Source organism: Anarhichas minor, unplaced genomic scaffold (assembly GCF_050575085.1).
Source record: "Anarhichas minor isolate MPS153535 unplaced genomic scaffold, ASM5057508v1 ptg000004l, whole genome shotgun sequence".
Taxonomy (NCBI): Eukaryota; Metazoa; Chordata; class Actinopteri; order Perciformes; family Anarhichadidae; genus Anarhichas; species Anarhichas minor.
Window position 1 is genome coordinate 14462667 of NW_027466450.1, and position 12909 is coordinate 14475575.

Genomic DNA, 12909 nt, shown 5'->3' on the forward strand with positions numbered 1-12909 from the left:
CTATGCTAATCACATACTTGTCATTTCGTTGTGCTCAACGCGCAACTAGCTAGGTTGAAAACCAGCAGTGTGTGAGCTAGCAATCACAGTTTCATTGCCGTCCAAAGTAGAGAAACATTAGCTAAGGTAAGCACTAATTATTTATCTGGGCACTAGCATCTACCATTGACAACATGAACTCGTGTGTGACTACAGATTAGCTAAATTAGCTGTTTCAGATTGAAAACTATGTCAAACATGTCCACTGTAGTGGTACAGCTTCATACAAACGGTCAGCTAACCTGCAGATGTGTTGAGAAGTTTGACCTCATGAGTTCTCCACATCCAGCCGTCTCTCCCCAGAACAGCCCCCAAAATATTCCGCATTCTTCGGGCAGCGACGGCCGCTGCCGTGCCGCTACATAATATCTGGGTGTGCATCCTTAAACCATCTAAAACATAGTGTGAAATAAAACCCTCAAGCTATGTCCTGACCGGCCCTGTACCCATTTCATAATATATGTCGGCTCAGCTTGTAGGAGTCGGAAGATAATAACAGAGGGACAAATGGGTCCGGAGCTAAAGTCTTCCGTAGTGGTTTCATTTCCTTTGAGCTTCGATGGTTCCGACCTAGTATTTACAACATTAGTAACATCGTAATGCGACTATAACAGTCGTTGGGTTGCTTTGCCATAGTGAATAAAATAGAACACTTAGAAGAATATGATTTTAATGATAATAATTCCTTGGGTACATTTATTTTTTGAATGTGTGTGCAGACTGTGTGTATGTTTGAGTAACAAAACACTTTTTTCACAATCTCATAGGCTAAAGTATGCCCCAAAAAAAGTTATCGCTCCAAGAATGCGTTGATTTCATTTTAACATTTTAAACTGATTAATTTTATTATCGATCGTACAAATGTAAAAATGAATTAAAATTTCTATTAATATAATCATTTAAAAAAAACTGTTGGGTCCCTTCTAACTCACAGCACATGATAAAATGAAGCCCCAGACTATTTGTCTTATATAGGATATCATTTTTTTAACAATCAAATACAATATGATGTATTGTCTTCCTTGTTGTTGTCATGCTCCACATCTGCTACTGTAATGTTATGTTGTCTGATTATTATTATTATTATTATTATTGTGTTATAAGTGGCAGTTTGCTATATTCAAACACGAATAAAACATATTTTAATGTCGATTTATGTATATAGTGCAAATTTGACAACAAGTGATGCTTTACAAAAAACAACTTAAACAATTAAAAATAATTGTCAAAATAAATACATATGCTATATTTATTTGTTGACTTCAAGGAAAGTGCTCAGTGAAGGGAAATCTATCATCCATGATCTCGTGGATTAGCAAAGACAATACCTAAATCGATGACGTAATATAAACGACACACTCCCACACACACACACACACACACTGACTTACTCACATGCACGCCCACACATAGCGTGTACACAACCTCGAGTTTGTGCGCGTGTGATCCCCACCACCGGGCTGTGACCAAACCGTGCCGAGCAGCGCGCGTTTAAGCGGGTCTGACATTTATCACGTGGAGCGCGCCGATAGATAGGCTCGGCCCTCGAGAGAGAGGGGGAGAGAGAGGGAGTATAGCGCGGAGCGAAAGGACCGGAGCATGCGGGAGGAGAGCGGTGGCAGCGAAGGGGACGACAAGGCGAATTAAATCCCGTCTCTTCTGCGCGCTTATGAGTGGTGTAACGGCAGCGAGGCAGGTCGAGAGTCCCTCCACCTTTCCCTGATTCCTTTCTTTTGTCTCCCCGGAGCGGACACAGAGGTCTGGGACTATGGAGGATGTCTACCATTACACCCGCAGCCCAGCCTGGGAGGAACTGGTTAGTAACATTCAACACTGGATACTTTTCCCCCCTTTTTTTGTATCACTCCGTTTCTCATTTCGCTACAAGTCTGCACAGAAGAAACCTTATTACGATGCATTCAGGTCTAATAACGAGTTCCTGACCTTATTTTACACTTCGGAGGTGTTTCTTTCTCCGTAATATCCTGCGTTCGTGTTGCGTGTTTTCCTTCCCACTGCTGTGATTTGTATAGACTCAAAACCGTTCACATGTTATTGTAGGGTGTCTTCATGTTATAGGCAGTGTTGGTTATATATATTTATAAAAAAAAAGAAGTCAAACGCATTGTCAATGTTCAGTAGTCTGTACATAAATGGCTCTAAAAAGATTTGTATTTATATTTTTGGACAATTTGTGGTGACGTTTATTGTCAGATGAGTACGGGGAAAGTCTTCTCTTCTCTAATTTGAGGGGAGATTGTTTTCACGTATCAAATATGTTAGGCTACGCTGCCCATGTCCTTGGTGGAACCCCAATACTACCGTTTTGCCCAATGCATTTAAAATGAATTTGGACTGTCAAGTCGAATAAATGTTGCTGCTCAGTTAAATCTAGAACATCTAGATTGTCTTTTAATTTGTTGGTGATACAAACGACAAACTGACACACACACACACACACACACACACACACACACACACACACACACATATATATATATATATATATATACCGAGAGAGAGAGGTAGATGTCACTATAGAATAACACAATGGATAAATAAATAGTAAATAGTGCCTAATTATTATATCATGATATCATGATTACTCCCCTGAGTGTGCAGCTTTTTATTGATTTATTGTGATATTTATGTTTCGAGGTTAATTCAAACATTGTGCATTAAAAGTGTATTTGAGTAAGAAAAAATAATAATTGAAGTAGTTTAGTTGGATTACACTCCTACTTTTTGGGGGGGCTGTGCTCGGCTGCAGGGTTTGTGTGAAACAGCCGCTAGGGTCTGCCATGCCACGGACATGTCCGCCGGTTAACGGAGTGGATGAGGCGGTCTTTAGCCTCAGTCTGAACCGGCTGGAGCCACAACCATCAACAAAGCAGGGACTGGAGAGGGGGGGTGTTGTGGAGCCCATCCCCACTGTGCCGCGACATGCTACATCCCCTATGCGTTCACCAGCCCACACACACACGCGCGCGCACACACGCACGCACACACGCGCGCGCACACACACTCCAGAAAAACACAGCCGTCTCCGTCGACAGTGAGAGAGATGACAGCGAAGAAAGACGCTTCCCAGCCGCTGAGCGGCTCTCGCCTCCAGGAGAGGAAGGGAGCGGCGGACCGGTTGGCGAAGGCTAACCCCGACTGGTTTTATCTCTCCCCTCGGCAGGAACCGGAGAAAGGGCCAGCGTCCGCGGCGGGGATCCATGCCCATGTGGTGGGGGCTGTCGCCGGCTCCGGAGCTGCGGACGAGTCGTCTGACAGCGAAGCGGAGCAGGAAGGCCCCCAGAAACTCATCCGGAAAGTGTCCACCTCAGGACAGATCAGGAGCAAGGTAGGACACCTCCGTCTCTTTGTCTTCCTAACTGAATATGAATGTTTGGATTTGGAGCTCCGTGTTTATCTGACCTACCTGCTGGCTGAGCCATTCAACAGTGGTGTGTGTTGGACCAGTGGAGCCACTCGGTATTGGTGGTCTTTAAGGCTTCTACTTTGTCATGTGGGCTTATGCAGGACAAGACTGCAGGGCTCAGCCCACGACTTTGTCTATTTTTAGATGTTGCTTGGGAAAAAAAAGTGTGAAATAGTTGAGAGAGAAAATAACAACTGCACCAAAAAGTTGTTTAAACCTGTTGCACTCTAATCTGTTTAAGTTTAAGTGTGTACCTACAAAGTAGAACAACTTTAGTAAGGATACAACTTATTTGATGTATTTTAGGAAAACACATAAACACATATTTCCTCCTCTTCATGCAAATTGTCAGTTTTGACATGACTGCAAGTAAAGTGTACATGTGAAAGGGAGGATTTAAATCAGTTTAGATGATCAATAGTTTCACAAATAAAACGGAGAGTCCGCTGCATCCCTGCGTTTGACGTGCAGGACAGAGTAAGAGGAGGCTGCGCTAATTCTTACCTCTGACACCTTAGCTGTCTTGGCCCACTTATCTTCTACACTGTAAATGAGTGCCGTCCTCCCACACCAATAGATCCACTTAATTATTGACTGCCCCGCGCTACCCCGTCTGCATTATTCAGAATGGGGGTATATTTAGATACTTGTCCGGCCTGGAATGTCTGGCCATACCTTTCATATGCAAATGCCCCCACCAGTGAGTGAGTGTAGTGCTTCCTAGAGGCTATGCTGCACGGCTGATAGAAATCATCAAGCAGTTTATAGTCTATAAATTGGAAAAAATAATAATGACAAATATCCACCCAAAGTTGATGGAGCCTGATTTAAAAAAAAAAAAAGTTTTTTTCTCACATCTGAGAGGCTAAAACCAGCAAATGTGTTGTTCTTTAACCTGATATATGATAAATAATAGATTACCAAAGCTGTGATAGACTGACAGTTACATCATTATTATGTTGCACTCAATCGAGAGCCAGCCTAACGGGTGATATAACATAGAAGGGTAAACACAGATCCAGCTGATCACTGTCCCCTCCTCAGCTGATGTTTGTTTTTATCGTGAGTTGACTTTTCCATGCGCTCGCTCGGTGACTCTTTACTCACCTGTTGCCTCTGAAGTTTACGGCAGGAGTTTTAAAAGTGCATGAAAGCCAGGTCGATATGAGTCACGGGGAACACGCAGTAACGTGCGTATACTGAGAGGGATGTTAATTGTGTCGGCTGGCCGAGAGCCCAGACCGACTTTATCCGTCCTGCCGAACCATAAACAGCGGGCTACATGTCACACTAGAAATACTTCATGCTGGTATCACAATAGTATGAACGCTTCCACTGTATTTGTATCGGTGTGTTTTAGCACGTTGTGCTACTAAAGGTCTCAGAGTTGTTGCTTGGGTCAGCGGGTTTTTTTTCTGTGTGTGTGTGTGCGGAGAGTTACTAATGGATCATGCAGGCACTGACTCACTGAGTGTTGTTCCACTGGGTTGTTTGCTCAGTGTGTGTGTGTGTGTGTGTGTGTGGACATGCATGTGTACGCTTGGCCATCACATTGTCTGTGTCCATCCCTCTCCGTCCACTATCTCTATCTAGGTCCTCTGGTTGCCACAGACAACCAAATCTTCCGTCCCTTATTGGCCGACTCCGTGGCAATGCCCCCTATAAGACAGCTGGTAAAACAGCATTTTTCCATAGAAAAAAATGTAATCGTTCACTTGAAAATTGCGCAGAAATAGGCATGCAATTTTATGAATTTCAAGATTATTTAACATTTTTTGTAAAATTCTTGAAATATGTTTTGTGATGTTTTAACAGTGAAAGTCTTAGCCTCTGACAGAAGTGAACTGTAACTCCGGTGCTGTCCTTTTGTCTCTGTCTCTAGTCGGTGCAGCACATGATGCAACTGAAATCTATTTGTAGCTAACATGTCATCGTTAATAACCACTTATAAACCCATCACGGCAAAATCAATATATTGGCAGCCGTGAATAGTTGTTGCTGTTGTTGTTGTTGTTGAACTGTTGGCGGAAGCAGAGATGAGATATTGGGTACCATTCATCCCTGCCTGATGTTCTTCTCTTGTCAGACAGAAAGTAATGGGATTTGACCGCACATGAAGGGAATTTGATGCTCTATCATATGGCCACCAAACACTGTTGTTTCTCTCTTCCTCTATCGTGTCATGAATGCACTACACTTCTTATTGTAAAAGCATTTTAGCACAAAAACGTGTACGTAGTGCTGAAATATGTGAGGTGGAATAGTCTTTTCATAGCCTCTTCTCTCCTGTCATCTCCACTCAGCCCCCTCTCTGTCTTTTCAGGGTGTGCTGTTGCCGCCGAGGAGAGCTTATAAACTTGTGACTAATACTGTAGCTGTGTGATTGAAAGCAGAGCTGATGGCATACCGGAGCCTGCCGCTGCACAGGGGACTGGGAACCGTCAGCAAGCCTGACATGAGGTAATCCAGATCAGGTAGCTGAGGCTGAGTTAGGCGGGATTTGGATGAGGCATCGTAGAGAATTTCCATCTTCGGTCCAGTGACACACTGTGACTTACATTTATGGGAAGCCAGGCAGAGATTTTGGATGAATACTCTCGGGTCTTAGCTTTGATTGAGTCAATTGGTGGATGTTGTTTTGTGTATTTAAACTTTATTTAACCAGGAAGTCTTTTGAAATACTTGTTTGCAAGAGAGACCGGGGTCAAAATGACAGCGTTGGGTAGATAACACACTATCCACACGCTGATCGCTGCCCATTTAATTTCATATATCTCAAATAGGTAAGCCTAAAAGTAGGAGGAACATGTACCCAAAGCCCTCCTCAAAGTGTTGTGGTCTCTGCCCACGCAGATGACTTGTACTTCCTATTGAGAAAGCGGAGGCAGACACTTGTTCCTCTTTTTTTCCCCTTTTCTTAAAGCTTGCACTATACTTGCACTATAAAGACACTATACTTAAACAGGAGATTTGCCACATGATGATGGTTTCAAAGAACGAGACTTGAAGGAACACAATGCTATAAGGGGATCTCTACTTCTGCTGCAACGGCCTCGCCTACTACTTTGTCAGTCGGCCTTTCCCGCTCTCGCTTCTAGAGATATTTACTGTACATAATTACGTAGCATCATCCAGTGTGTGGCACTGAAGCGATGTAAAGTTGTGTCCTTATACTGAATCTAAATCAGGTGATTGTGGGTAAATTGCTGGCCTCAACAACATCACTTTACATCCCCTGCGCCCACTTGACACACGTATAACTAACTGCATATGTGGTCCAGTTGCACAAAGGAGATCACAGACAGGGGAATTACCCCTTCCCAACAACCGGATTGTAATTTTCCCATCTGCACGGTGAGATTTCAGCATGCGGTGGGAGTCGGAGGAGGAAGGGTACAGAGTAACAATTACACCCAACAGAGAGCACAAATATGCAAAGACAGCTACAGGAGAGGAAGAAATGGAGAGCAACTCAGCGCTGGCCTATAAAAGACTTGATTGTTCTGGCTCCACAAGCACTCCAGTGTTATTCAGAAATGACAAATGAGTCGGTAATAGAGGTATAACAGATAATAACTGCGTGGGACGATTCCGAAGACAGTGGGGCTTCTCTCAGCAGCCGGCAGTCAGCATCCACCAAAACGGAGGACAGATAAGTAAGCAGTCTTCTTTCTGGACTGACCAATTTTAGTCACAGCAGTTTAGTCTTATCAGTCATGAGTTGAAATTGCCAGACGGGGATAGCTCTTCTTCTAGACAAAGCTGACGCGGATAAATATCAAAATGTCCTGCGAGACCCTGGTTCTGTATTAGTAAGAAGCTGCAGTGTTGGCAGGGAAGAAGCCCCAACATAAGCTCCCTCAGCAGCAGCATTAGTGAAGGCCTTATATATATTAAGATACAGAGCTTTTGGTGGCAAAGACTCTCATACGTCTACCTCAGGCTGGTTGTCGTTCCAAAGGGATTCGTTTTTTGAGTTACCCCTAGAGCCAGTGTTTGGTTTGTCCATTCTGGGCTACTGTAGAAACATGGCGACTGGCTCCGTAGGTATGTATAAACGGCTCATTCTTGAATAACTAATACACAACTGTTATTTTCAGGTGATTATACACTAACGAACACATACTTATTAATATTATATTCCATTAGATCCCCATAAATGCTACACCATGTACCTTTTAAATGAATAAAGAATCAGTGCTTAATTACACATGAGTATAGGTACAAAATATACAAAATTTCATATAGACTATATATATAATTAACTGAAAACGTTCTATATCGTAATATGTATTGTTATCGGGATAGAAGATTTTGGCCATACCACCCAGCCCTATGTAAGGCTGCAGCCAGTTAGCGTAGCTTAGCATAAAGACCAGAAACAGGGGAAAACAGCTCGTCTGGCTCTGCCCAAAAGTTAAGAAAATCTGCCCTACCAGCCTGTCTTGTTTATTTAATCCATACAGTTGCCTGGCAGCCTCACGGTGACCACGAGACTCCTGTAAGTCACTGCGTCTGGCTAAGAAATGGGAACATAACTCCCCAGAAAAACCACACACTTCAGTTTTTGTTTTGGATTTAATTGACTTGACCATAAACATCCGTAAACAGAGTACAGATTTAGTACCTAGCAAGCTTTTGACTGACAGTGTCGTACAGAAGAGGAATAAGTTCCCATCTGAGCTTCAACAAGAATAACATTTTCGCAATCATTCAGAATTCGTGGAACTAACATTTATGTCTAGAGCTGTGATGATTAGACGATTAATCAATTAGTCTCTCCACGGAAAATTATCTATATTAACTATTTTGATAATTGGTTAATCGTCTTGAGTAATTTTTATCATCGTAAACTGAACATCTTTGTGTTTTTCTTTTGACAAAGTAAGACATTTGAAGACGGCACCTTGAACTTCGGGACACTTGAATTGACGATTTCCTGCTGTTTTAGACGACGGGATTGATTGATTGATCGATGGGATAAACAACAGGTTCCGCGATAACAAAAACAATCATTGGTTGCGCCCTTATTCATGTTCCCATCTCATAGAATGATTTGGGGCTTTTAGCATTGGTGCAATTTCAACCATGATTTCATTTGATCCCAAGAATGGTGAAGTGGATCGCTACAGCTACACCACAACAATCCCAATATTAAGGACTATCTTAGCAGCCCTGTACCTCTCTGAGGCTTATCATTTTAAGAATCTTTGCTCTTTGCATTAAAAAACTTATAAAACAATTAAGCTAAGCAGGAGGTGGGAAGTCAAGGATGTTTTTTTTTATCGGATTAATTAGCTAGAAACCTCAGTGAGGCCCAGAAGGGGACTGGTAATTGGTTTCGGACACAGTGCTCTGGAGCTCTAAAGTGAGAGAGAGAGGCTGTGCCATTAGTATAAGGGAGTCTATCGGTGAGTCTAGTTAGCCCTAGTTTAAATTCATAGGTGATGAGGTCCATACTGCATGAACTAGCTGTGGGGATTAGCTTGTTTGACTGACTGTTTGTCTGGGTATCATCAAAGACAGGACGTCGCTCTGCTCTGCTCACTTCATTTAGCCTCCCAGGGAACTCCTGCTCTGCTCTTATCCACCAACCACAGCTGCTGGACTCATTTGAACTGCCTGTACCTTTGTTCATTGTATAAGTCTGTGTGTGTGTGTGTGTTCTGTGTGTGTCACCCTGTCAGTGACCGAGGCAGAGTGTGTGTGTAAGGTACATGGGGCTCAGGTTACTCGTTTCTCTCTGGCACAGGACTCGCTCTGTGTCCCACAATTTAGCAGAAGAGAGGAGCGGTGCATGGAGGCAAGCAGAGGGACTATTTATAGATCACTTCTGGCCTACTTTGCAACAGGAAGGAGATGAAGACAAGGAAAGGAACTATGGAGGCCAAGGAGGGACAAAATAGAAAATAGAACATCCAACTAGAGCAAAGTCAGTTGGGCTGCGCGGGCTGGACAGAGAGGATGTGAGTTCTACTTCTGTGACGTCGGTGGCTCAGAGGCGGAAACTTTCTATTCGGACGCTGAAGATGACGTGAAACACAAAGCAACCACTGTGCACTGTGGGTGGTAACAGTGTGTTTTCCCTGAAGATTAAAAAGAAAATACTTGATACTGTAGTGTCCGTACAAAGTTTGTAAAATGCTTCATTTACACAGTTATGTTTTCAAGGTTAGAAATTGAATTCTAATATACTCCTTATATAAAAGATTATTAGGGTCGGCAAATACGTTTGGAAAATTTCTTCCATAGTCTTTTATTTAACATTTATATCTGCAGGAATGTTTGTATTGTTCTGATAGTTGTAGCCGACTTATTAACACTGAATCTAATATACGAGGCTGTTTGTTTTACTGATGAGAGGAAACAAAGGAGAGCCTGTTAACTTAATGCGTTTATTTGGTCTCATTTATAAAGTATTTAACGTGTGTGTATGTTCTCAGCAAAGTTGTGATTTATCAAACGTATATATATCTCTTCAACTGCTTTAACTAGTCAAGATGACATTTGCACTTCTAGCGATTCATAGATTAGTCTTATTGTGAATCGTTGTCTACACATGTTTGTCACGTAAACCACAAATACTTTAAATGTGAAAATGAAACAATCCCCTCGTCATATTATATCACATCATGATCAAAACATAAAATAAACAAAGAGAGACGATATACTGTATATTGTTTGCTGTGGTTTTAAGGTAAATAATTGTCTAAACTTAATTTTTCGCAATTGCATTCATGGTAAGACTTAAGATGAGATGAAAAAGGCTGTGAGAGTCTGGAAACATTTGGTTTAGGTCTCTTGAACGTTACTCTTGATCCCTGAATACCAGTAGAGCTCATTCTCTGCTGTGGAGTGACTCTACTCCCCAGCTTAAAGCGCACTGCACAGTTGCCTACTCTGTGTGTGTGTGTGTCTCAATCAGTCATGAGGTGTATTACGAGTGGATTAGTCATCCAAGCAGAAATACGTGTACGTTCATGTGAGTGTGCAGCCATGACCAACTCTGCCCACAGTGTTCCTTAAATAGCAGTTCTGTTCAAATGAGAAACTGAACGCACTCTTTACATGGACTAATTATGAGACAATGGGCCCCTGGCCACAGACACGCTAAAGGCCCCACCACTTTTCCCACAGGAGCAAGACTCGTAGACTTTATAGTTGTTTCGCATCTTTTTCTTGGTGTTGTGTCTCTTTGAAGTCATTGAGCATCACTCTGTGGTTGTTTTGGTCTTTTTGTTGTCATTTTGCATCTCTTTGTGGTTGTTTTGTGTCTCTTTGTAGTAATTTTGAGTCTTTTTGAGGTTGTTTTGCACCTTTTCATACACCTTGTGAGTCTCTTTGAGGTCTCTTTGCAGCAGTGTTTCATCTCTTTGTAGTTGTCTTCTTATTGTTTTGTCTTTTTGTAGTCATTTTGCATCTCTCTGTGGTTGTTTTACACATTTTCACAGTCGTTATGAGTCTCTTTGTGTCTCTTTGCAGCTGTTTTGTGTCTTCTTGTCGTTGTTTTGGTCTCTTTGTAATTGTTTTATGTTTCTTTGTGGTCACTTTGAGTCTCTTCCTGGGTGGTACGGGTCTCTTTGAGTGAAACTCTGGAGTTGAAGACCAGCGGGGACACTTTGGACCCCTGGGCCTGCGCCCATTAGGCCCGTGCAGTAATCCATCCGCCATTCTTAAACCTCCACTTTTCTCCTGTAGCCCAACATGTTTAAATGAGGAGATGACTTCATCAGCCATGCTGCTGTATTTCAGTCCCACTTTGATCGCAGTCGCGGGGAAGTAGCTTAAAGCCCTTCTAGGGTAGTGAGTATTTAGGTATTTCACCTTAATCCACTGCAGGAATTTGGTGTTCAGGCCGTACTTGAGGAAAGGGAAGCAGGGAATTAACGTAGGTAGACAGCTGTGTCAGAGAATTTGCAGTATTGTGTTTTTTTCCCTCAGTGATCGTCTATGTCCAAACAGACAACACTAATGAACTTTATGGTAACATTTGTGTTGACAGATGGACCCACTCGAATTCTATCAAGGATCTTCTATATGTCGCCTTTTAAAGGGGCGCTCCACTCCACTTCACTACTCACTAGGAGCATTTGCTCTGGCTTTGTAGAGAGCTTTTTAAAATGTAAGAAAATGAACAAAGGGACATCTCTTAAATAATATCTATTTGACATACACACTTGGGTGAAAGGGTGTAATGAAAGATGCTATCAAGTTGCACAACGGGAAGTGTAGGATCTAGTGTTTTTAGAGCTTGACGTATAGGGAGCAGAAGATTTTGACATAATGAGGTGCAACACAACATTTCTGGGGTGCTCCTCTTCAGGATCACTGCCCATAAACTCCGCCAAAAAACACACATTGTCTCGCTTAACCCTCGTGGTATTTAGCGAGGCAGATCATTTAGATTCAGTTTTATTCAGTCAGGTTTTGAGCTACTGTATCTGCCTCGAAGATGTATGCCCCTGCCCCGATGCAACTCATTTGACGGTAATTTAATTTCTGTTGCAATAATGAGATTTGAAGACAATTTACATCAATATGTCTTCGCAGAAACAAGGTCAGGATATTCCTGGAATCTCATTGGAACTAGTTGTCTGTTTTGCAAATAGAAACACTGTAGAAACTAGCGCGGCAACTGTTTTTTATAATAGATCTGTTACTTAAATTAATTAATATCGTTTAGTAATTCATTTAAAATGATCCCTATTAGCTGATGCTAATGGGACCAGCTAATCTTCAAAGGGACCGAAATCCAGTCCACCTCATTCATTTTACACATACTTTAAACAACATCACATTTGTGTTACACTGTGCTCCACTCATGTTCAACCTCTAATTGTGTTATATCAAGGAGGCGATTGTTCACATTCATTCCTAGTACATCCACTTACATCATCTTTAATTAAGTAGTCTTATGAATCAGCCTCGAGGGCCATCGCTGGGGAACAAGAACGAACCATTATACACTACCAACACTCGACGATCGATCATCTGCTTCAATAATTCATTCTTAAATGCTGTCTGAATGAGGACTTGCTATTGGATTGACATATGTAAATTATTGATGGCATGATAAACGGTTTTTAAAAGGCATTTGATTTTGGGAGAGGTAATATAATTTGGTATTCATCTGCCGTTCTAGTGATTTGACTGCGTAAAAACGTGGGTTTAGTGGACTTAATTCCTTTGCTAAAGAATGTGTCTGCGCTCGAGGAAAGTTAACATGCACTCTGTCTGTGTTCCTTCTTACAGGGCAGTGTAAGACTAGTCTTGCAGCTCTTTTGTAGTTTCCTCAGCACACTTGTCGATGCAAAAGACCATTCTTTTTATTGTGAATCAAGTTTTTCCTTTTGTATTCCCCTCTTTTGTTCATTGGTAGAGGCAGAAATGTCTGACGAAGATAAAACTTTCGCAAGTAATTCTACTGTACTGACAACGCCTAC

At 42.1% G+C, this 12909-nt stretch overlaps 2 protein-coding genes across 7 annotated transcripts in view; one reads left to right on the plus strand and one right to left on the minus strand.

Annotated features, from left to right (window-relative positions):
- Window positions 1–515, minus strand: part of vwa8 (von Willebrand factor A domain containing 8) — a 48899-nt gene extending 48384 nt beyond the window's left edge. For all 4 annotated transcript variants that reach the window (XR_012959161.1, XR_012959158.1, XM_076110189.1 and 1 more), the window contains exon 1: window positions 282–515. Coding sequence is in view for 2 of the 4 variants with exons in the window: in XM_076110189.1 (XP_075966304.1) it covers window positions 282–420 (139 nt within the window). In the remaining 2 variants the exon portion in view is untranslated. The remainder of the gene's footprint in view (window positions 1–281) is intronic.
- Window positions 516–1670: 1155 nt separating this feature from the next.
- dgkh (diacylglycerol kinase, eta) overlaps window positions 1671–12909 on the plus strand; it is a 52583-nt gene continuing 41344 nt past the window's right edge. The window contains exons 1-2 of one of the 3 annotated variants that reach the window (XM_076110210.1): window positions 1671–1855; window positions 3224–3388. In XM_076110210.1, coding sequence (XP_075966325.1) covers window positions 1808–1855; window positions 3224–3388 — 213 coding nt within the window. In that variant the 5' untranslated portion in view covers window positions 1671–1807. Of the gene's footprint in view, window positions 1856–3068; window positions 3389–12909 lie in introns of those variants that run through there. The other 2 variants (XM_076110226.1, XM_076110218.1) reach the window with 2 other exon arrangements.